Genomic DNA, 23,337 nt, shown 5'->3' with positions numbered 1-23,337 from the left:
TCTAGATGAGTTTCAGATGGTGTCAAGCTTGGAGTCTGGCAGGATTCCTGGTTGTTTCCCAGGATCGGTCATCTCCGTGAGACTGGCTTGGGGTCGTGCGTTGAGACACTGCCACTGACATGGATGAGGAGGGGAGGAAGATCCTGGGTCAGATCTCAGAGGAAGGCTTTGATTTAGCACAGATTCAGAAGCTTAGGGCCGGCCAGAGCCTTAGAGATCACCTAGGTAAAGGGTTTACAGTCTGAGGTCCATGTATGGGCTTGGGGGAATTTGAACATCCTGAATTATATAAAAAGCAATATTGTGAATCTTCATTTTGGCAGTAGGTTTCTCAGAATGGCTACCTGCCACCCAAAAGGTGGAGTGATGATTTTTTCCTATTCCTATAGATTTATGGAAGAGAATTCTTGAGGCCGTTGTCCCACAGAGAAAGGCTGAGCTGTGCTTGTCTCTTAGGCCCCTTGTCCAAAATACTTGCCATTCCCAGCCCTATACTTTTAAGTTTAGTATAGAATTTACCATTCTGTATCCTCTTTGGATCATTTCAAGGTCAGTAGAACGTTAGGGAAAAGAATTTAAGGAGACAGGTACACAATCAGATTGGGCCAAAAGAGAAAGGTGATTGCCTGGACACTCCTGGGTGAGAACCACTGTCTCCAGGAGTCGGTGGATTGTGTACCTTGCAAGCAGTCCTCTGTAAATGCTGTTCCCCTGGCCACGTTTTTAATAAGTAAGGAGTATCAGAAGAGTCTGGCAGGTTCCTGAAGTGCAATCATTTTTTTTTCCTAGTCATGGGCAGAACCACAAGCTTCAATTATTGGCAGAGTTGGGGGGCTACTTATACATTTATTCAACTGCTGGATCTTTGTTAAATTACAGAACAGTGTTAGTCATTCCACTTACTGTTTCTTCTCCCTCTTTCCCTCCCTCAGTAGCGCTGTTCATAATCTCTATTCCCAAAGTGACCCATCTGTGGGATTGGTGGATAGATTGCTCAATTGCAGGGAGGTGAAGGAGGCCCCCAACATCGTCACCCTGCACGTGACTTCCTTCCCTTACGCGCTGCAGACACAACATACCCTCATCAGCCCTTACAACGAGATCCACTGGCCTGCTTCCTACAGTAACGTGAGTGCCCCTGGGCTCCTGGGCCTGGCCCAGCAAGGACCCGGGAGTTGGGAGAAGTTTCTTCTAGTAAAAATCTTGCCTGACGAGCATCACTGGGGGTCAAGTGGGTTCTAGTTCCGTGGATCCTTGATGCGACTCAGGTTAAATTTCAACCCTTTTTGGTCTTTAGAAACCTGCCCAAAATACATCAGTTGGCTTTCCCATCTTAGAACACGTGGTATTTTGTCTAGAAGCCATAGAAATATTCCTGTTTTCCCTATTCCCCATCCTTAAGCAGCAAAGTTCAAAATCTTCTTCCTCAAACTCAACACAGGTCCACAAAACCTGGTGAGTTTTATTTTAGTTTATCACCTGCCATTTTCTCATCAAAATACAAGACCACAACAATTCTGGTAATTTGAGAATTCTGGGTAGTTGGATCCTGGCTAATTACACAAATAATAAGTAAGCATCAAGTTCTGGACTTCTTAGGAGTGTCTCAGAGTCATCTGAGGAACTTTTAAAGATATTGTTGCTTGGCTCCACTCCAGTAGATTCGGAATCAGTGGAAGTAAGAGCAGTTGCTTCTATAGCGCTTACTGTGAGCCAGGAAGGCACTGTTCTAAGTACTTTATCATATGAGCTCCTGTAAGATGCAGGTGCTAGGATGATTTTTGACTTACAAATGGGGAAAATAAAGTGGGTGAGAGGTGGAGTTGAACCACTTGCCTGAGCCCATGCAACTAGACCGTGATGGAGCTGGGGTGTGACCCAGGCCGGCGCTCCCTGGCCCTCACGCTTAACCACAGTGCTATTTGAGGGTAAAATTCATGGCTTTGTATTTTTAACAACCTCCCCAACTTTGCTATGCTCTGAAGTTTGAGAAGCTCTGCTGTTAGTTTGGGGGGAATTTTATGTCAATGTGAGTAAAATTGACTAAGTAAATGTATTTTTTCTGTTGATTTTAATAACAACCAAATGCAAGGTGGTTGATTTGCCTATTCCTAAAACCAGCTTAAAATTGTGGGAAAGAAGCAATTTTAACAAAGGAAGTTTTATGTTAAAAAAAGATAAGGCTGATTTTCTTCTTGGCAAAGATACTAGGGTCACTGGGAAGAGTCTTGGCTGATGGAGATGCACCATCCTTGAAGTAGGGAGTGCTCTGTGCTCTGGGTCTGCAGAGGAGAGACATTTATAAAATGTCATCCAGGGGACTGCAGAGTCAAGTTTAGATCAAGATGCCCGTCCAGGTCATCCGTACGCCCAGCATGTGAACCTCTTAATCCCCATGAACGCGATGTTTGAGTGACCGATGCTCGTCTGTTTCAGGGAATGGACTTATATCCTGAGAATAAGAAGTACTTCGGGCTGTCAGAGTTCATTGAGTCCACCCTTTCAGGACACAGCCTCCCCTTGCTCAGATATGACAGCTCCTTCGAGGCCATGGTCACCGCATTGGGAAAAAGGTACACGTCTCTCTTTGAAGTTACTAAAAATGCTCAGTAGTCAAGTGCGAGTTGAGGCGCGTGCGGCCAGGGAGGTCCAGGCAGGGATGCGCCTCCCTCCCTTCCTGGGCAACTCAGTCCCTCCGTTAAAGGGACTCTGCTTATCTCTCGTCCTGCATTTTGGGTCACTGATATCTCTGTTGTACTGTTGCTCCAGAAAATTTTAGAGATGAAAATGGACAGAAATATGCTGGAATGTGGGATTGTGTATTTGAGAATCAAGGGAGGGCAAGAAAATAAGAGGTTAGATATCAAGAGGCTTAAAGGAAGTTCCAGGGACAGTCACAGTCGGCTTTGCTTTTTCTGTCCTCTGCGTATCATCTATCGAGCGCGAATGTTGTGCCATTCGCTGTTCCCAGAGCCTTACTGTCACGATCTCATTTAGTCCTCACCAGCTCTCTGAGCCAGTTGCTATTGCTACCCCCATTTTGCAAATAAACTGAGGATCAGAGAGACCCTGTGACTTCCTCAAGCCACATGTTCAGCAAGTGACAGAACCGGATGTGAAGCCAGAGTCAGTGTGACTCTGCTGCTCGCCCTTGTAGCCCCTGTCACAGAGGACCCGTCAGGCAGATATTAATGCTGCCGTTTTACGGATGAGGAAACTGAGGCTCAGAGAGGTTAAGTGCTGACATCACACAGCTTATTGATTGTAAAGCCAGGCCAAGTTTTACAGACTGTCTAATGCAAACCAAAACAAGTGGCTCTGCCAGTAACTGTTGGTGTTGAGCTGGGCTCTGCCACCTTCCGCATGGCACCTCATTGTTCTCACTTGCTGATAACGGGATTAAATTAGACCTGTGCTTCTCAGGCTGTTTTCCAGAGTATACTGCTTTGGCTGCATACTAATAGCTATTGTGCCAACAAGGATTCCATGGTCAAAGGTATTTGAGAAACTTTACATTTAACAAAGGATTTCTTTTCCATGAGCGTTCTCAGAGCCTCCAACGGGCCATGCATGCTATAACTCTCCGGGAGACAGCTAGGGTCGTGGCATCTCCAGCATCTCATGGGATTAGTGCTCCCCAGAACGCCCTCTGAGAAACTAAATCCCTTTGCCATCTTTCAGCTCTGTGATGCTGATGGAGATTAATCAGGCCTCTTCTTCAGCTCACAGATTGGCAGCTGAGCTCTCATAAGCTTGCTGAGCAAAGAAGCCCCTGGATTTTACACTGAGGCTGTGAGAACTGGCCTCTGCTCTCTGCCCTGCTCCTCGACTTCTCCTCATGCAGCTAACGTGTTGCATGCTTAGTCAGCTGTAGACTCTGGCTCAGTCCTCTACGCTTATTGCCTAATATAATCCTCCACAACAAAGTGGGATGGGAGGTACTGTTATCCCCATTTGATGGAGGAAGAAACTGAGGCTCATCTTAGGTCATTTGCCCGAGGGGGTTTATAGTGAAGCCAGACCAAATCCTGAATCCAAATCTTTTGACTCCAAAACAGCGTAACCACTAAGCCATATGGAGCAAGTCTTCACAGCCAGTAGAAGGCCGCACTGACCACAGGACCACACATCCTGGCTCTACTCTGCATTAGTTTTAACCTTAGGCAAATCGTTGAACCTGTCTGAACCTCTGTACCCTCACCTGTAGAACAAGTCACTTTCCCAGTGGCTTCTTATGAGAGTTTCACGAAATAATGAACATGTGCGGTGTTAGGAACAGTTGCATGCTGAGAACTCAGGCTCCAAAATCATATCCTGGGTTTGAGTCCTGGGTCTGTCACTCATCAGCTGTAAGACTTGAGGAAAGTTTCTCAATTCTTTGTGGGGATGATAATCCCTACCTCCTAGGATGCTCTGAGGATTAAATGAATTAATCCATGTAAAGCATTAAGAACAGTGCCTGGCACACATTACATGCTCGTGTTTGCTGCTGCCATCACCGTCACCACCATCACCGTCACCATCAGACCATCCTCCTCCTCTTTCCTCTCTGCTCAACTTGAAGCATTGCACAGAGATTAAAATTTACATTTCACTGAGCGAGAAGAGAATATCAAATTCTGAAATATTTAGGTTTGGAGAAGTATGAAAACTCCAAGGAGTCATTTAGCCCAACCACCTCATTTGTAATTATGGGAACTGAGGCCCAGAGAGGGGAAGTGATTTGCCCAGGGTCACACAGCCTATTTGTGGCAGCCTGGACTATAGCCAGGTTTGATGTTCTTTCCACTGCACCATACTGCCTTTCCTAGGAATCATCTGTTTGGAAAACTCTCTTGAAATAGGTAACTTGAACAGTAGGAGATAAAGGTAAGAATATAGAGGTTACTGCCTCTTGCCACCACATGCACAGCTAGACTGGTGGTCCACCGTGTGTCACCGATGCCAGCATACAGCTGGGAAATCTGCTCGTGGGACGACAAACCTGACACCAGCCTAGTGGGACTTGAAGATAAAAGACTTAGACATTTAATGACTCCCATTTTTATTCCAGTGTGTTTTCTGTGGTGCTTCCGTCCTGTGGCACCAACCACAAAGGCCTGGAGGCGGGCACATTTCTGTGCCTGACTCGTGGGTGCTGTTAAGAGCTGGGCCCTGGTTCCTGCCTCCCACATCCTTGTCCTTTTTTTTTTAAACGACAGCTTTAGTGAGGAATAACTGACATACAGTAAGCTGCACTTGTTTAAAGTGTTCCATTTGATGAGTTCAACGTATGTGAACCCGGGCCAAACCTTCACCACAATTAAGATAACGAACAACAGTTTCCTCCTGCCCTTTTGTAATTATTCCTTCCTATCCCTCTCTCACTATTGATTAGTTTGCATTTTCTCAAGTTTAATTAAATGAAATTATATAATATGCACTCTGTTTTATCTGGCTTCCTTCACTCAGCATAATTATATTGAGATTCACCTATATTTGTTGCATGTATCAATAGTTCATTCCTTTTTCCTGCTGCATAGCATTCTAGAATAGAATGCTATTGAATGGCTATACCAGTTTGTTTTTTACTGTTGTGGGTATTTAGGTTATTTTTCAGTTTTGACTATTACAAATAAAGCCACTATGAAAATAACAGCTCTACATGTACTTTATCCTTAATGTGTTACAGATCCTTCTAAGTCTACACGTACAAGGCTTTGTGTAGCCTATGCTTTCATTTCTCTTGGGCAAATACCTAGTTGTGGAACAGTGGGTTATGTGGTAGGTATGTGTTTAACTTTTTAGCAAACCACCAACTTGTCTTCTAAGGTAGTTGTATCATTTTACGTTCCCACCAGCAGCGTATGAGAGTTTCCATTGCTCTGCATCCTCATCACCACTTAGTATGGTCAGTCTTTTTAATTGTAGCTATTCTAAAATAGTTATGAAGGGGTATCTCATAGTTTTAATTTGCATTTCTCCAATGACTAATGATGTTGAGCATCTTTTCATCTATCTACCATCCATATTTCATCTTCCATGAAGTGTCTCTTGATGAATTGACCCCTTTATCATTATGAAATGACTTAAAGAATATTATTCTTCTAAAATCTACTTTGTCTGATATTAATATAACTACTCCAGCTTTCTTTTGATTAGTGTTAGCATAGTTCGTAATTTTAAAACCTTTTACTTTTAACCTACTTGTGTCTTTATATTTAAAGTTGGTTTCTTGTAGGCAGCTTATAGTTGAGTTGATCTTGCTTTCTTATCCAATCTGACAATCTCTTCTTTCTAATTGAGGTGTTTAGACCATTTACATTTAATGTGGTTGTTGACATGGTTGGGTTTAAAACTGCTATCTTCTCATTTGTTTTCTGTTTGTCCCATCTGTTCTATGTTTCCTTTTTCTTCCATCTTTTGGATTAATTGAACTTTTTTATGATTTCATTCTCTCTCTCTCTGCTTATTAGCTATAACTCCTTGTTATTTTGGTGGTTGCTTTAGAGTTTATAGTGTATATCTCCAACTTATTACATCCTGCTTTCAAGTGATATTATACCACCTCATGTATCAGATTTGTACAATAGTATATTTTCATTTCTCCTCCCCCAGGCTTTGTGCTTTTGTTGTCACATGTTTTACTTATATATGTTATAAACTCCACAATAAATTACTCTTGCTTTTGACAGTAAATCATCTTTTAGGGATATTTTAATAATAATTTTTTAAAAACACATTTTATATTTACCCATATAGTTACTATTTCCAGTGCTCCTCATTCCTTTGTTGAAAAGGATTTCCATCTTGTATCATTTCCTTCTGTCTGAAGAGCTGCTTTTAACATTTCTTGTAGGGAAGTTCCTCTGCTGATGAATTCTTTCAGCTTTTGTGTATCTGAAAAATGTCTTTGTTTTGCTTCATTTTTGAAAGATATTTTCTCTGGGTTTATAAAATTTAGGTTGACATTTTTTCCTTCAATAAATTAAAGATGTGGCTCTACTGTCTTCTGACTTGCATTGCTTCAGAAAAGAAATCTACAGCCATCCTCATCTTTGTTTCTATGTAATGTGCTCTCCTCCTACCTCTTCCCCCACCAGGTGCTTTAAAGATTTTTTTAATTTATCACTGATTTTAAGCAATTTGATTAAGATATTCCTTGGTGTAGTTTTCTTCAGTTTCTTCTACTTGAGTTAATTTGAGTTTTCATCAAACATGAAAAAATTTCAGTCATTACTTCTTCAAAGACTTTTTTCTACATTCCCCTCTCTCCTTTTAGAATAGTCCAATTACACATATATTAGGCTGCTTGAAGTTGTTCCACTGTGCTCTGATGCTCTGTTTGTTGTTTTTGTTTCCATCTGTTTCATTTTAGATCATTTCTATTGCTATGTTTTCAAGTTTACCAATGTTTTGTTTCTGCAGTGTCTAATCTGATGTCAGTCCCATCCAGTTTATTTATTTTTATTTTTTACAAAAGCAATGCAATTTTATATGACAAGCTTCCTCAGGGAAGAAGAAACCCAGTTTCAAGTGGCACAAGCATGAATATACATACATATTAATGAATTGATGATAAATAGTTACTTGTGCTTGTTTATTAATCAGGACTCTTCATTGCAAGTGACAGAAACCAAACTTGAACTACCTTAGGAAAAGGAGAGAAGTCTATTAACTCGTGAAATAAAAGGAGAAGTTGAATAAGTCAACTGCAAAACATTAGAGATGCTGCTGGTTTCAGGAGCAACTTGAGTTAGGCATTAAACACCACCAACACTGTGTTTTTTTGTCTTTGGCATCCCCTCTCTGTGTTGGCTTTATTGTAGCTCACTGCACACAGGCTTCTTCGGTGAGCTAAAAGCATCACCCCTGGTTGCTACTGAACTTCATAAGCTCCAGCTTCTAGAGGTGGAGTGATTCCTTTTCATAATTTGAAAAAATCCCAAAACTGATGGCCCATCCTGGGTCAGGTACCCATCCCTATTGTAGCTGGCAGGGAAGGCCAAGTACTGAGATGGTAGCTCCCATGAGAATTCCAGGTCCAGTTTATTTTCTATCTCGCACATTGTAGTTTTCATCTGTAAAATATGATTTGGGTCTTTTTTATATCTCCACTTAACATGCTCAATCTTTCCTCTAGCTTCTTAAAACATGTGAAATATACTTAGAATAATTGTTTTAATGTTCTTGTCTACTAATTCTATTATCTGTGCCATCTGGGTCAATTTCTATTGTTGACTTCCCCCCTCCTGATTATGGATTGTATTTTCCTGATTCTTTACATAACTAGTAATTTTTGAGAGGATGCCAAACATTGTGAATTTTACCTTGCTGGGTGCTGGATAAGTCTTTTCAAGCTTTGTTCTGGAATACAGTATGTTCCTTCGAGATGGTTTAATCCTTTCAGGTTTTGCTTTTAGCCTTTGTTAGGCAGGACCAGAGCAGTTTTTAGTCTATGGCTTACTTCGCCCACTACTGAGGCAGAACCCTCTAAGTAAGTACTCTGCAAGGTTCCGTGAACTCTGATGTCTTCCACATGGTGGTGGGAACAGGAACTATTCCAAGCCCTGTGTGAGCTTGAGGTATCGTTTCCTCTAATCCTTTTGGATGGTTCTTTCCATGTCCTTGGGTAGTTTCCTCACATATATGCACTGGTCACTCCTTAGCTGAAGACTTGGGGGACCCCATGTGGCTCTCCTGAGTTCTCTATCTGTGCAGCTCTCTCCTCTTTGCTTCTTCCTTCTGTGAACTCTAGCTGCCTTGGTTTCCCTAGGCTGCCTTTCCCCAACTCAGGGAGACCACTGGGGCTTTGCCTGGGTTCCCCCTTCCTGAGCACATTGCAGAAACTCTTTCCAGGCAGAAGCTGAAGGTTCACCTAATTTGTTTCTCATTTCTAAGAACCATTGTCTTTCATTGCCTAATGCTTAATGTCTTGAAACGCTGTTTTTTCATATAGTCATCCAGCTTTTCAGTTGTTCCAGACAAAAGGATAAATCTGGTCCTTGTTACTCCGTCTTGGCCAGAAACAGCAGTCTCTGCTTGTCCTCTGGGCACAGCTGAGTGCAGGTACTTCCCACCGCGTCAAAGATGAGGAGAAGAGTGTGCTTCTCCCCGAGTCACATCCTGCCCTTCTTACCTTGCTCAAGGTGACAAGGGGCCCCCACAGCTGGGGCAGTATGTGGGGCAGGGGAGACAACGCATCTGCCACACTGCTCTCTCTCCTTCTTCTTGGGCGCTATCTGGCCAGTGCACAGGGGCAGGGCAAAGGAATCATTGGGCCACTGCGTCCCCTTCGTGCCAGAATCTGTGGACCAGTTGGGCCTTCCTGAGACAGGACTGGTAATAGCAAGTTTGCCAAACCAACTCTCCAGTTTATAGAACCCATAAAGTAGTTGAAGTGCTGAGGAGAAAGAATGAAGAAAAGGAGGATGCTGGGCAGGAGAAGACATTAGAGATGCTGTTAGAAGGTGAGCTGGCTGCTCTGGTAGAACTCACAGGGTGGCTTGGCCATGGTAAGACTCCTATCTAGGTAGGTCGAGAAATTGTGTTATCTTTGCTTCAAAAAGCCACTGAGTCAGTGGACTCATTCCAGCTAAATAAACTCACAAGAGCATTGAGTAGAAATTGGACATCAGTTCGTCTATTCCTGCTGAGAAGCACAGTGACCTGCAGTGACTTGGGTTTTTCCAGGGGTGCTCTGGGGTCTGTTTCTGACCCATAGGTCAGACGGAGCTGCTCTAGGAACTGTGTAGGGTCATGGGAGGGGCCACCATCTTTGAGTAGGAACACATATGGTAACCACGGTTTCTGAAGGAAAGATTGGGATTCTTAATTTGACTGGATGTGTTCTGATTTGTAATTCATCTGTCAACTTCCATCACATTTAGTTACATTTCTGTTAACTCACTGTGATTGAAATGAATGCAGTGGTGTGCCTTTAGGACGGTCCCCCCAAATCTGCGGTATGTGGTAGCTGCATTTACATACTGATTGCTGGGGATTCTTCTATTTCTAGTGAGAATCTGGGGCAAATTACCTAACTCAAGGAACTATAAATTAAACCAATAGGCTAAACAGGCATTATTTTATTCATTCATCTGTTCATTCACGGAACTAGTATTTTTTGAGCAGCTACTATGTGCCAGGTGCTGGGAGAGACAGAGAAACAGCAGCAACAACAAGCCTAGGCCTCTATTTCCCAGCTGCAAATGACAGAGCAGTTATGCTTTGACTTTGTAAGGAAGGCTTCTGTTTCAGGTTCCAAAACAACCTGCTTCAAAATGAAACACCCTTGTTTGCAACCTGGCGGTTGCCTGTGCAGGAAGTGGGGGCCGTCTTGGGTTACTCGTTTGCCGCAGGGGGGACGACAGCCTTCCTCACCTGCAGCGCCGTGGGCATCCTCGGGGTCGCGGCCCGAGGTCACGGCCCGTCTCTGTTTGTTGCAGGTTCCCCCGCCTGCACAGCGCGGTGATCAGGACCTTTGTTCTCGTGCAGCACTACGCGGCCGCCATGATGGCCGTGAGCGGCCTCTCGCAGATGAAGAACTACACGTCGGTGGAGACGCTAGAGATCACCCAGAACCTCATCAACTCCCCGAAGCAGTGCCCCTGCGGCCACGGGCTCATGGTCTTGCTGCGGGTGCCCTGCTCGCCGCTGGCGGCCGTGGCCTACGAGCGGCTGGCCCACGTGCGGGCCCGCCTGGCCCTGGAGGAGCACTTTGAGATAATCCTGGGCAACCCCAGCTCCGGCATCACGGTCGGGAAGCACTTCGTGAAGCAGCTCAAGGTGGGCGGCTGTGGTCAGGGGCAGGAGGGGTGGTGGTCGCCTGGGAGAGCCATGGGGCAGGGCCACTAAGGAGATGGGGGAGCCGAGTGGTGACAGACTTCTTAACCTTGCCGTCCATCGCGGGCTGGCCACACCCCTCTGGCACCTCTCTGGCCAGGTCCCTCCCTGCACCTTGCAGTCCTGCGGTACCAAATTCCTTAAACACCGCCCCCTCGCGGCTGCCCCCAAACGTGCTGTCCTGCAGTTTCAAACCTCTGGGCTGTAGCATGCTTTTCTTTCTTCGTGGGGGTGCCTTTCTCTTCCTCCTGTGTTCAGCTCATGCCCGTCAGCCTGCAGAGCTCAACTCAGCGGCTTTTCCTTTTTCAGGAAGCCGCCCCTCCCCCACACCTGGGGCCCCTGCCTGTCCTCTGGCTCCTCCCCCAGGTGGTGGCGCTTGGGGACACCCCCACAGATCTCAACCCCCTCCCCCCAAACTGGCACAGTGCCTTGCCCATAGTAGGTTCTCACTAAACTTACAAATGAAGGAAAATGCAGAAGAGTTAGGGCAAGAATATTGAAAGAATAATCGAGTAGGAGCTATGAGTGAAAGACACCAGCACCGTGATTGAGAGATCATAGTAAAAACGTTAGAAACAACTGGGGATGTGTGCTTCCTCCCAAAGAATCCGTCAGGCAGCAGTGTTTCTTGAATAGCTAACACGTGCCAGACAGTGTTCTCCGTGGCTGGGAAAAGGGTGGTGCTTATTTGCAGGATAAAGAACTGTCATTTTTATCAAAGGACGCAATGCAAGGATTTTCAATCAGTAGGCGGACATCAAGGCTCCCCTGTGGCTGGGCTAGTTGGGGGCCTTACGGCTTTATTTCTTTTCAATTATCTGCAGATGTGGCAGAAAATTGAGGATGCGGAGTGGAGACCTCAGACTTACTTGGAACTGGAGGGCCTGCCTTGCATCCTGATCTTCAGTGGGATGGACCCGCATGGGGAATCCTTACCAAGGTGAATGGAGGGGGCTGTGCCCCTGGGGTCGTTGAGGAGCCAGCTGCCTGAGCCCGCAGCTGCCGGGGTTGCCAGGCCCGGCTTCCACTGTGCAACTCTAGGTGGCGCATTCACATTCATGGTCATTGTGGATTTGTATATTTATTATGCCAGTTTTGCAGCAGAAGGCAGTAAAATGTGTCTGAAGCCTGAGCCGCTTTTCCTAATTCTCAGGCACCGTTTGGGTTCATGAGGGAGGGGTGGGTGCTGTTGCCAGGCTCCTGGGTGGAGACCGTGCATCTGGAGTTAGGGTTTACTACCTCCCTCAGTTAGAGATGCAGTTCCCTATCAGAAGGTATGGGATCATCCCGGGGTGGGGTTGGAGGAGGTCAGAGTGACATTTCCTGCTGGTATCTGGGCACTCCTGTGGCTGGTCTCTGCTGGTTTAGGAGGAGTTCTGGGAATGGGGGGACGGTGCTGAGGCCACTCGGGAAGAGTCAGTTCTGCCAGTGCACAGAGCTGACTGCCTCAAAGGCCGTGTCCCCTTGGAGCCATCATAGCCATGCAGAAGTCCGCTGCAAGCCCAGTCGGTGTCTCCTGGGGTCTCCAGGTCTCCACACAGACAGACCACTGGTCACTGGGCCTCCAGTAAGGCAGTTGCTTGAACTGGTGGTGACAGGTTGGCTTTTAGACATTTACTTAATACCCATGGAGAAGAGCAGGCAGCTGTGCTGGGGCCCTTGCACGTCTTTCCTTGTGTGACAAGAGAGTAAGAGCTGACATTTATTGAGTTGCTGTTATGTGTGGACCACTCTACTAGACTCTTTTTATGTGCTTTCTCTCACGTTGCTCTCACTGTCACCCTGGGGGAAAGGTGTTATTTCAGTAGTCCCATATCACTGATGAACAAACTGAGGCTTACAGAGATTAAGCCAGTGGAGCGACAGTGCCCTCCAGGCTCCAAAGCCTGGCTTCCTTCCGTTGGGCCACACCACACTTATGCCAGGGCCACTGTGCACTGCTTTATCACGCGCCAGGGAAAGGGGCTCCAAAATGTTTGACTTTGGTTGTTTCTGTTTCCCATGGATTAATTTTCCCATTCCTCAGCTCCTTAAGGGCTAAGACAACATCTTAATCTATTTTAAATCACAGCAAGCATTTACTGAGTACCTTCTTTGTATTAGCAGCATGCTACACTTTTAATAGAGCATTTACTGCTTGCAACAGTGGTATTGCTATCCTGTTTTATAGATGAGCAAAGGAAATGTCATCCATCTGAGGTCGCGTGAGCAGTAAGTCGCAGAGCCTGACTGGATCCGGCATCTGCCTCTCTGCAGGTCCTTTGCTGTTCACACTGCACACCCCGGGCCCGACGTTGGCCTGTCCTCTATGCTCGCCCCTCCGCCTAGCTCATTGCTTGTTGGCGTCTGTCTTCCCAGACAGACTCTCATTTCCACTAGGACGGTGACTTGGTTCCAGCCTATCCCTAGCATGTAGCACAGTCCCAGGCACATGGTAAATGTTGACTGGAATAATTAAATGTCCACTTATTACATGTAAACCTCACAGTACACTTAGATGTTATTCATTATTCATTTCCATCTTTCAGATGAAAAAATTCTGAGCCTCTGAGAAGTTGCACAGCTTGTGGAAGGTTCTGTCACTAGAAAGTGGCAGAGCTGGGGTTCAAGTCTCGTTTTCATCCGACCTGCAAGTCAGTGCTCCTTTAATTACGTGCAGCACAGGGCCGGATAGACAGCAGGTGCCCCGAGAGACTTGCAGTTAAACCGACTTTGTTGCTGACGGCTCACAGTCATGGGGTCTGCTTCTCTGTTAGCACAAGTCCAGGGTCCCAATGACGAGGGCAGGCTGTTTCCTGAACACCGTTTCCCTCACCGCCGAGAGCCGTGCCTCCTTCCTACTCGATAGATCCCTCCCTCCGTGTCCTCCTAGGTCTTTGAGGTACTGTGACCTGCGTCTGATAAACTCCTCGTGCTTGGTGAGGACAGCCTTGGAGCAGGAGCTGGGCCTGGCTGCTTACTTTGTGAGCAACGAGGTTCCCTTGGAGAAGGGGGCTCGGAACGAGGCCTTGGAGAGCGATGCGGAGAAGCTGAGCAGCACGGACAACGAGGATGAGGAGCTGGTGACGGAAGGTGAGCTCGGGCAGCCCGCACCCGGGTGCTCCTGCCCTTGTCTAGATGGCTGTCTCCCCTTCAGTGTGGCCCTGGGGCCCGTCAGCAGCCCCGGCTGAGAGCTATCTAGGTACATCTTTGGAGCAAATGGCAAATCCCTTGTTGAATTCAGATTTTTCTCTTTTCCCCTTTTTTGATGTTGTGAGAAAATAGAAATCCTGATAGGCTCTTCCTAGCTCTAGAATTCTTAAAGAATAGGAAGAAAAATGGAGATTTCTTAGGGTTCAAGTTCATGCTTTATTCACATTGTGGTGGAGTTACCATATAGCTGGTACAAGATTTACTAGCTTATTTTCTCTGTGTAAATCAACTTAACAGTATGTGTCCATTATGGAGATTTATTAAACCAGGCCAACTGCATTTACAGACGTGAAAATCCGACACCATATTTTTAATAGGACACATAAATCAGAGCAGTGCAAGGCGTTTGGCTGTAGTCAACAGTACAGTGAGAAACAATAGAAAGCTGTCAATGCAAAAATGCAAAGCGTTTGTGGGGTGTGCTGTAATGGAAAGAGAGAGGGATTGTAGGGTCCAAGACCAGGACTCCTTCCTCCATCTGCTAGCGACTTTGGACAGGTCCTGTCCCCTCTCCCAGCCTCAGATTGCCCATCTATAACATGGGCATTGAAAGACCTGCCTGACACACTTCCCTGGTGCTTAGCAGTCTTTCACAGATGTGAGCGTGACTCTGATATTAAATTGCCTCAAACTCCCTATTGCCCATGGGATGAATGCAGACTCTGGCATTTCATGACCCACCTCTTTAGTTTCACCATTCGCTCCTCTCAACTCTCCAGCCCCCAGCCTGCACTCCGTGCTCTTGGCCACACTCGCCTCATAGTGGTTCCCTGGCTGTGCACTGCTCTTGTCACCTCTGGCCACACAGCTCCTCCCCACTCTGAGGTCTCTCTCCTCTGTGCTTCACCTGGAAACCCCTGTCCTTTCAGGACTCAGGTTGGGGTCACCTCTTCCAGGAAGTTTCCCTACTCCTGCCTCCCCATGCTGGGTGGGAGCCTGGCCTCCAGCTGCCAGGCCCCCCTCTCTCTTTGCACTCCTTACACCATCTTGTAGTCACGACTCGCAGGCAGGAGCCCCCACTGAGCCGTGAGCTCCTCGCTGGCCTGCCCTGCGTCTTCCTCCTCCTGTGTCCTCAGTGCTCCGTCAGCGGGTGGGCGCCCGGAGGATGGATGAGGAGAGAGGACAGGTGCGTGTGCACTTTGTAAACTGAAGTGCTGGGCGAATGTACAGGATGGTGATTACGAGCCATCTTCAGTGTGTGTGCTTTGAAACAGGCTCCACCTCGGAGAAGAGGAGCCCCGTGAAGAGGGAAAGGTCCTGCTCCCACGACTCGGCCTCTTCATCCCTCTCCTCGAAAGCATCCAGTAAGTCTCCAGGCGGGAACCGTCCCACAGTTGGACCTTTTTGAGATTTTAGGGACTGAAAAGAGATCCTTTCTTTTCCCTAGAACTGGAAAGAGAAGGGAGTCTTTGAAGAACTGGATTTTCTAGAGAGTAAATGCTTTTCTCAGTTGGGGCCCGGGAACATGAGGAGTTTGGACCTCGAGGTTCAGTGGCTCCTGTCCTGGGAGGTGATGGAGGGCTCTGCCCCTACTGTGGCCTGTGCCGGGCCGCGTCAGAGGGCTGTCCCCTCGGTGCTCTCCGGGCAGCTGTGTGTTTGGGGAATCACTGCTCCCTTGGGAGGAGGGGAGCTGGGGTGAGTTGTTCTTGTCGAATCTGAGGGCAGAGAGAAGTAGGCACGGAAGACCCCTCTGGGGGAGGAGCCACAAGGCAGCAGGTGTTCACTGACTGCTGGACCAGACTGCAGGAAGGAGGGGGGAGTGTGGATAAAATTCCCAAAGGCTCGGCCCTCGGGGATGCCTTGCTCTCTGAGAGCCGACAGGACCCACACACACAAAACTATCCTTCTCTTCCTGCCGCGAGCATTTATTGAGAAGCTACTTATATCTGAATCAGGGCATTGAAAAGCAGATGCGATGTGGACCTGCTTTCCAGGAATTCACGGTTCCTCATACATCAGTCTATATTGCAATAGGGGCTGCTGTGATTTTCTGCACACATAGTCACACACGTGAAGCGCTATGGTTACGTGTTGAAGAAGTCATTAATTTTGTCTCAGATGAGGGCAGATTTCAGGGTACACTGCAGGTTTCAGAGAGCAGCTGGCCTCTGACTGGACCTTGGAGGAGAAGGTATTCCGGTGGGGAAACTTCTTGGGCAGAGGAGGCTCGTTTGACAGGACGTGTGGTGCTGAGTGCAATGAGTGGTCCTGTGGGCTGCAGCTCAGGGTGCAGGTGGGGGCCTGGCTGTGATCAGGGCGTGGCTGCTCGATTGTGTGGTCTGGTGGGGGTGGTGGACGGAGCTCAGAGCACAGCTGGGGGTTTGGCCTGGGGGCATCTTTGGCCTCCTCGCTTCTTCCCTCACCTCATGGAGCCCACGGATGCAGTGAGCCAGGTGGTGGGCTCTTCCTCACAGGTGTGCACAGAGGGAGTCAGAACAAGGCCTCCTTAACATCGGCCTGGAGCTCTCTGACTGAAGATAGATCTGATTCATAGGCTGGGGTCAGTCAGAAGAGCCACGTGCTGCAGCCTCTGGCGTCCTTAGATAGTCTGCCCCAAACAACATAGGGAGCCTGGACCACCAGGGAGGAGCTGACGAATGGGTGAATGATCCATGCCATTCAGAATAGAGGTGTGTGGTGCTCTGTTCTTCCTCCATCCTGGCCTGACGGCTTTCTAGAAGGTTCTGGAGACATGTTGGTCTATGCAGTGTCTTCAGATGGAGTAGAACATCCAAGCTGTTAGCCAGCCTCTCTCTCTCTTCCGGAATTCTCCAGTTAGGTGAGGCAACTTTCTTAGTGAGGATTTTTCAGAGGGTCCTGGGATCTTAGGGGTCTCTGATGAGACGCTTCTTGTGGCCTTACATGCAACCCCCACATTAGAGGGGTGAGGACACAGAGGCCCAGGGAGGTGAGACTTGGCCACAGCCACACAAGTCAGGATGCGGACCCTGGCGGGGCTGGGTCCCATCTTTATAGGCTGACAATCCCCCTGGGTTCACCTGAGACACACTAACTGAGGCCTGGGGCTGGATGCAGAGAAATGTCAGAGTAGGTATCCATCCTTGGGGTCCTGCCAGGCTGCTCTCACAACCTAGGGAAGTGGATGAAGACATCGGGGTTCCCTTGGTCTACTTTTGGGACCTCATGCCTCTTTCATGTCTCATGCCCTTCTGCCCCCCTTTCCCCCAGGCTAGGTGCCTGGGTCCCTCACAGCCTCCCCAACCCTGGTCTTCAGCTCCTCCATTTACCCCGAGCTTCAGGTGCCTTGCCTGAGGGAGAGGCATCTCAGCAGGAGTCAGGCCTTCCGCAGGGGAGGGCAGGCCGGCGCTGCATCTCCTCCCTCCATGAGCAATTTGTAACCGGGCATGAGACCCAGAGGGGAGGTTGCCTGAGCCTTGTGGTGAGGGGGCGCAGGCTGACCAAGAGCCCCAGGGTGGCAGGAAGCCTCTCTGAGGAGAGTGGATAAGGGGTATCAGGCCTGCCTGAGGAGTGGCCTCCCTCAGTCTGTCTTCTCTCAGTACCATCTCTGGGGAAACGACAGGGCTAAGATAGATTTTCAGTGTCCTGTCTGCCCTGCCTTCTGCAGAGCCTGAGACCTGCAGGGTGGCTGTGAGCTGACACGCGGGCCCTGGGCGTGGTCGAATGATGTAAAAGACAGGGACCAGGGAGCTGCTCCTCTGTGTCCAGGTGACCCACACTCACCTGGGCTCTCAACATGATCCACCTGGGAGAGGGGGCAAAAGAAACTCCGTATTTGGGTCACTGCTGTGCATGCTGCATCTCGCATCTTGAACTCTTCTGAAAACTAATTGTAGCATTAGATTAAAGCCTGTGGTGTCCTGTGAGTTTGGCTGCCAGTTTAAACTAGAAGCCGCCGCTGTGCTGGTGCAGAGGTGAGGTTCGAGCTCCATGAGGTGATGGAAGCAGGGAGGCGTCGTGGAACAACCTGCACAGAAGCAGGAGTGTAGGTTGAGCAGAGGCCTTGGAGGGGTTCCCTGTGCGGGGCGTTGGGATGAGTGTGGGATGAAGTCACACCATGTGGGTGGCGCTGGCTGTCTCCCCATAGCAAATCTTGGCTTCGTCATAGGACAGAAGAGTTTATATTTAACCCAAGGTAGAATTTTGTTAATGAAAATTCCCAGTAATTTTCAAGGAAATGTATTTTGTGCTGCAGAAACAGGAGCAGCCGGCAGGTTTTGCAGTGGGTCATTCCTGGGGCCTGGCTGACAGGTGCCTCTCTCCCCAGGCTCAGTGCTCTGTGGCGAGTCCTCGGCTCAGCCCGGGGGCCCCTCTCAGGGGGAGCGGGCCGGATCGCCGCAGCCCAGTGACCCTTCAGAGGAGGGCAGGGTCCCTGGAGAGAGACAGAGGCTCCGAGCGAGTCGGGGGCCACCATCGGTCATCAGTCGGCACAGCCCCGGGCTGGCCCCACGGCCTGACTCCAGCCTCAAGACCAGCCAGAGGAGCATCCAGGTGTCTGTCACCTCGTTGTCCTCCCAGCTCTCCTCCTCCTCGGGCTCGTCCTCCTCCTCCACGGTGCCCACCACCAGCACGCTCGTCCTGCAGGCCTCACAGTGCTCCATGACCAAGGCCTACCAGCAGCCACCCATCGTCTTCCTGCCCAAGCTGGTGTATGACATGGTCACGTCCACCGACAGCAGTGGCCTCCCCAAGGCCGCCTCGCTCCTGCCCTCCCACTCGGTCATGTGGGCCAGCTCCTTTCGCCCCCTGCTCAGCAAGACGATGACGTCCACAGAGCAGTCTCTGTACTACCGGCAGTGGACGGTGCCCCGGCCCAGCCACATGGACTATGGCAACCGTGCCGAGGGCCGCGTGGACAGCTTCCACCCACGCAGGCTGCTGCTCAGCGGGCCCCCTCAGGTGGGTGCTGCCTTCCTGGGGCCTGGACTCTATGGGGTTCTTGTGTTCATGCCCAGGGGGCAGGTTCAGGGCTGACAGCATCCCCTTATTGACATCTTGCCATTCTCACGGTGGAATCTCTGATGGCCCTGCAGTGGGTTGTGGTTGGAGGTTGAGAAGCGCCTGCTGCCCACGGCTGGGTGACTTCCATCCTCCGACTTTAGTTTCCTCCTTTGCTTGATGTGAGGGTGGAGGGCTTCTCCCTCCTTCAGACTGTGATTCTGCATTTCCCACATTATTTCATTTGGTCCTCACGGCCAGTCTGTGTGGTTTGCTCACACTCTAACAGTTAGAAACAACGCCCCGGTTTACACTGGAAGACTTCGGTGAAACGTAATGTGGAGGCGGGAGGCTGTTTCCCCATCCAGCCCTCCCCCAGCTCATGGCGTTTCCTTGACGACAAAAGACCATTTCACCTGTCAAAATGGCAGACGTCTGCAAGGCACGAATGTCAGGTGTCCATGTGCGCGTGTGAGGAGGACCATGGGCTGGGATGGGGTCTTGGAAGGGGCTTTGCCAGAACAATGCGGAGGTGGAAGGTGGGCCCTGGCGTGGACTGCCCGGGCTCGAATTCTGGCTCAGACGTCACCTGACTCTCTGGGTGCATTCCAGCCCCAGTGTCCTTCTCTGAGAATGAGGAAGATAATAGTACTGATATCGTAGAAAAGGGAGCATTAAACGAGAAATTAATTGTAGGGCCCTTAGAATATAGCCTCACCCATAGAAGGCATGTGATAAATGTTAGTTATTGTTGTCATCATCATCATCAGTTCCATCACTGTTACAATTCAAGATGTGCTGCCTTCTGACTCAGCCTGTTCATTTCTTTTCTGGGAATCTAAACCCAAGAAATACAAACCCAAAAAAATATGGGTAAGAATGCTTATTTTAGTACTGTTTGCAACAGTAAAAAGCAAACTGTAAACAACTTAAATTCCATTGGTCAAGCTTGGTCGAATAAATTTGGGCACAGCTGTATCACACAATTCAGCCATACAGATTTTTTTTTTTTTTGAGGAAGATTAGCCCTGAGCTAACATCTGCTGCCAATCCTCCTCTTTTTGCTGAGGAAGACTGGCCCTGAGGTAACACCCATGCCCATCTTCCTCTACTTTATATGTGAGACATCTACCACAGCATGGCTTGCCAGGCAGTGCCATGTCTGCACCTGAGATCTGAACCAGCGAACCCTGGGCTGCCGAAGCAGGACGTGCACACTTAACCGCTGTGCCACCAGGCTGGCCTCCTAGAGATTTTGAGATCAATCTCTATATACTAACACTGAAATTTCTCTAAGATATTTAAATTTTCAAAAATCGAGTTTCAGAATAATATATATAGTGTAATATCCATTAGGAAAAACAGATCAGTGTGTCTATGTGTCTGTGTGTGTGAAAATGCCTAAAAAATCCCTGACAGGATTGCCACTAAATTGTTAGCTAGGGAGGCAGTGCGATTAGCAAACATTCTACTTCCTTGTCAATCTGTATTTCTTGGACTTTTAAATGAGCATATATTACTCTTTATAATTTAAAAAAGGGGATCCCAGTTTCTGCATACCCTCACATTAGTGGGTGTTGTCAATCTTGAAGATGTTTGCCTATTTGATAGGGAAAACACTGTATATTATAGTTTTATTAGTCAGGTCGACTGTATTTTTATTTATTGATTGATCATTGGTACTTCTTTCACAGTGATTTTCTGGTTTGTTTCTCTTGTTTTTCCTTTCCGCCAATTGATTTCTTCCTGTGGCTTTGTAAAAGGAGCTGTTCAGAGATTATAGACTTTAATCTCGTCTATCATATGTATTGCAAATATTTTCTCTGAAGCTTCCCCAATTGTGTTTCATATTTTCTTCTTTCAAGTTAGTTATTTCTGTTCCTCAGCATTTTTTGAGTACTTACTACGAGCAAGGCATTGAGCTAAGAACTTGGACAGCACATTCCTAGAGGCACAGGTGAGAGGGGAGGGTTCTGGGTTAGCCCACAGGCACCTGTTTAACCAGTTGTGACCTGCGTGAACTACGCCCAGTGCTGTCCTAGCCTGTGCAGGACTGAAGAGCAGGACTCTATGCTACGAGAAGGAAGAAAAGAAAATTGTCTTGTTTCTTTTCCTGGGCTTAGGAGGAGAGAAGGGAAATGCCGACTTTTTATGTCTTGTACAGTGAGTTTTGTTATCTTACTATAGACATATCGATTAATACAAGAACAGAGATTGGCACTTGCACAAGACTCTTTTAAGACGTTATGTTTTATATCAGCAGTCATTTTTTGAAGCAAACTTTCTTCAGCTTGTGATAAAGTCCTATTTCTAACAGTTTAAAAAATGTGGCCAGTTAAAACTGGAGACGCGTTTGCCTTGATTTATAAGCAGGCAGGTCTGCTGGTCACAGAGTCCGTCCGACAGCCTGCCATGCTGCCTTAGGCCATGTTTCCCCTCATGTCTTGCATTAACCAGGCCCTCTTTTTAGTTAAGTGAGATCTTTAAAAGTGACCGATGCCCTGAGGTGTGTCGGGTGCTCTGGCCAGCGCCTGCACGTGGACAGGGCGCCCTGACTGCTGCCTCTGATTTTGGTGTCCTTACAGGTCGGGAAGACGGGCGCCTACCTGCACTTCCTCAGTATTTTGTCCAGAATGCTCATTCGGCTGACAGAAGTAGATGTTTACGATGAAGAAGAGATCAATATCAGTGAGTTATTTGTTGGTGACACTTGGGCTTAGAATCCTCATTAATCAATTTTTCCAGGGGCTTTAATTGTGTCTTCTCCGTTCTGATGGAATTTTCAGATTGATGATCAGACTCATCCTGGGGGCTGTGTAGGGTGCACTCATCTTTCCCTTGTAGTCATTTTGCTCAATATCAGAATGGTGCCTAGAGGCCTTTGTGGGGATAAAATTACTACCCTAAAAATAAACCGCTATTTGCTGAGGACTTCCACATGTCGGGTACTGTGCCCAATACTTTACATAAATTACCACATTCCATTTGTATATGACGCCATGAGATAGTGCTCCATTTTCTGAGAAGTGACATGCTCAGGAGCCCCACTTGGAGGTGGCAGAGAGGGAACTAAACTAAATTTGATTGCTGCCTCTAGAAACCAGAGTTATCCATCAAGGGAGGTTCCCACGCAGGTGGCTGAGTGCATAGGTCAATATCTTGGGGCAAAATGGAAGGATATGCTATGTGGGAAACAACCTTTCCCCCTTGTTCATGGAACAGAATTTACCTAATTGAGGTATGACTCTTAGAGCAGCTGTTTTATTCAAATTGTAAAACACCTCCTCCATTTCCTCTTTATAGGCTCCTCCAGTGGCTCAAAAACTTGGCCTCTTGCTTTGGAATGAAAATTTGTGTAAGGAGTCCTGTCTGTGTTGTAGAGAAAGGGCACCAGTGAGCTGTACTGGCTTCCAAGCAGCACTTTTTATTTTTTTTATTGTATATATTTAAGGTGTACAACTTGATGATGTGGAATACGTATCCATTGTGAAATCACCACACAACCAAGCTAATTAACACATCCGTCTGCTCACATAGTTGCCATGTTCACTGCAGCATTGTTTACGATAGCCAGGATGTGCAAACCACCAAATGTTGTCCATTGATGGATAAATGTCCATCAGCAGGTGAATGGATAAAGAAAATGTGGTATATACACATAGTCGGATATTATTCTGCCTTAAAAAAGAGAGAAATCCAACCATTTGCATCCACAGCACTTCTTTAGATGCTCTTGACTGTGTCTGAGTTTCGACTTGGAGAAGATTTGGAACAAGGCAGCCCATCTAGCCCTCAGTGTTTCCTTTGAAGGAGAAAGGAAAGAGGCTCTTCACCCCGGCTCTGAGTTTCCCACGGTTTCCCCTGCAGTTTGGACCATAGTTCAGATGAAAATTAACAGACCTGTTGAGTTTCTGTCTCCTCACTTTCTTGGATACACAGATGGTCCCCAACTTACGATGGTTCAACCTTCGATTTATTGACTTTGCAATGGTGTGAAAGCGATATGCATTCAGTAGAAACTGTACTTCAGATTTTGAATTGTGATCTTTTCCTGGGCCAGCGCTATGCGGTATGATCCTGTCGCGTGACGCTGGGCATCGGTGTGATTCACGAGGGTAAACAACCATCACTTACAGCCATTCTGCACACAGCCATTCTGTTTTTCACTTTCAGTACAGTATTCAATAAATTCCACGAGCTAGTCAGCACTTTATTATAAAATAGGCTTTTTGTTAGTTGATTCTGCCCAACTGTAGGCTAACATTAGTGTCCTCAGCACGTTTAAGGTAGGCTAGGCTAAGCTATGACGTTGGGTAGGTTACGTATATTAAATGCTTAATTTTTGGCTTATGATGGGTTTATCAGGACACAGCCCCATTGCAAGTCAAGGAAGATCTGTACCAA

General features: G+C 47.6%; 1 protein-coding gene across 29 annotated transcripts in view; it reads left to right on the top strand.

The window, feature by feature from the left end:
* Nucleotides 1–23,337, top strand: part of GREB1 (growth regulating estrogen receptor binding 1) — a 140,827-nt gene that overhangs the window by 102,901 nt on the left and 14,589 nt on the right. For 20 of the 29 annotated variants that reach the window (XR_011526732.1, XR_011526734.1, XM_070574436.1 and 17 more), the window contains 8 exons: nt 933–1,128; nt 2,437–2,573; nt 10,428–10,767; nt 11,649–11,764; nt 13,697–13,896; nt 15,231–15,320; nt 18,263–18,894; nt 21,519–21,621. Coding sequence is in view for 26 of the 29 variants with exons in the window: in XM_070574436.1 (XP_070430537.1) it covers nt 933–1,128; nt 2,437–2,573; nt 10,428–10,767; nt 11,649–11,764; nt 13,697–13,896; nt 15,231–15,320; nt 18,263–18,894; nt 21,519–21,621 (1,814 nt within the window). In the remaining 3 variants the exon portion in view is untranslated. Of the gene's footprint in view, nt 1–932; nt 1,129–2,436; nt 2,574–10,427; nt 10,768–11,648; nt 11,765–13,696; nt 13,897–15,230; nt 15,321–18,262; nt 18,895–21,518; nt 21,622–22,236; nt 23,049–23,337 lie in introns of those variants that run through there. The other 9 variants (XM_008531455.2, XM_070574439.1, XM_070574437.1 and 6 more) reach the window with 3 other exon arrangements.

The sequence above is a fragment of the Equus przewalskii genome, chromosome 14 (genome assembly GCF_037783145.1).
Source record: "Equus przewalskii isolate Varuska chromosome 14, EquPr2, whole genome shotgun sequence".
NCBI classification, from domain to species: Eukaryota; Metazoa; Chordata; class Mammalia; order Perissodactyla; family Equidae; genus Equus; species Equus przewalskii.
This window is presented reverse-complemented; position numbering and strand designations above follow the sequence as displayed.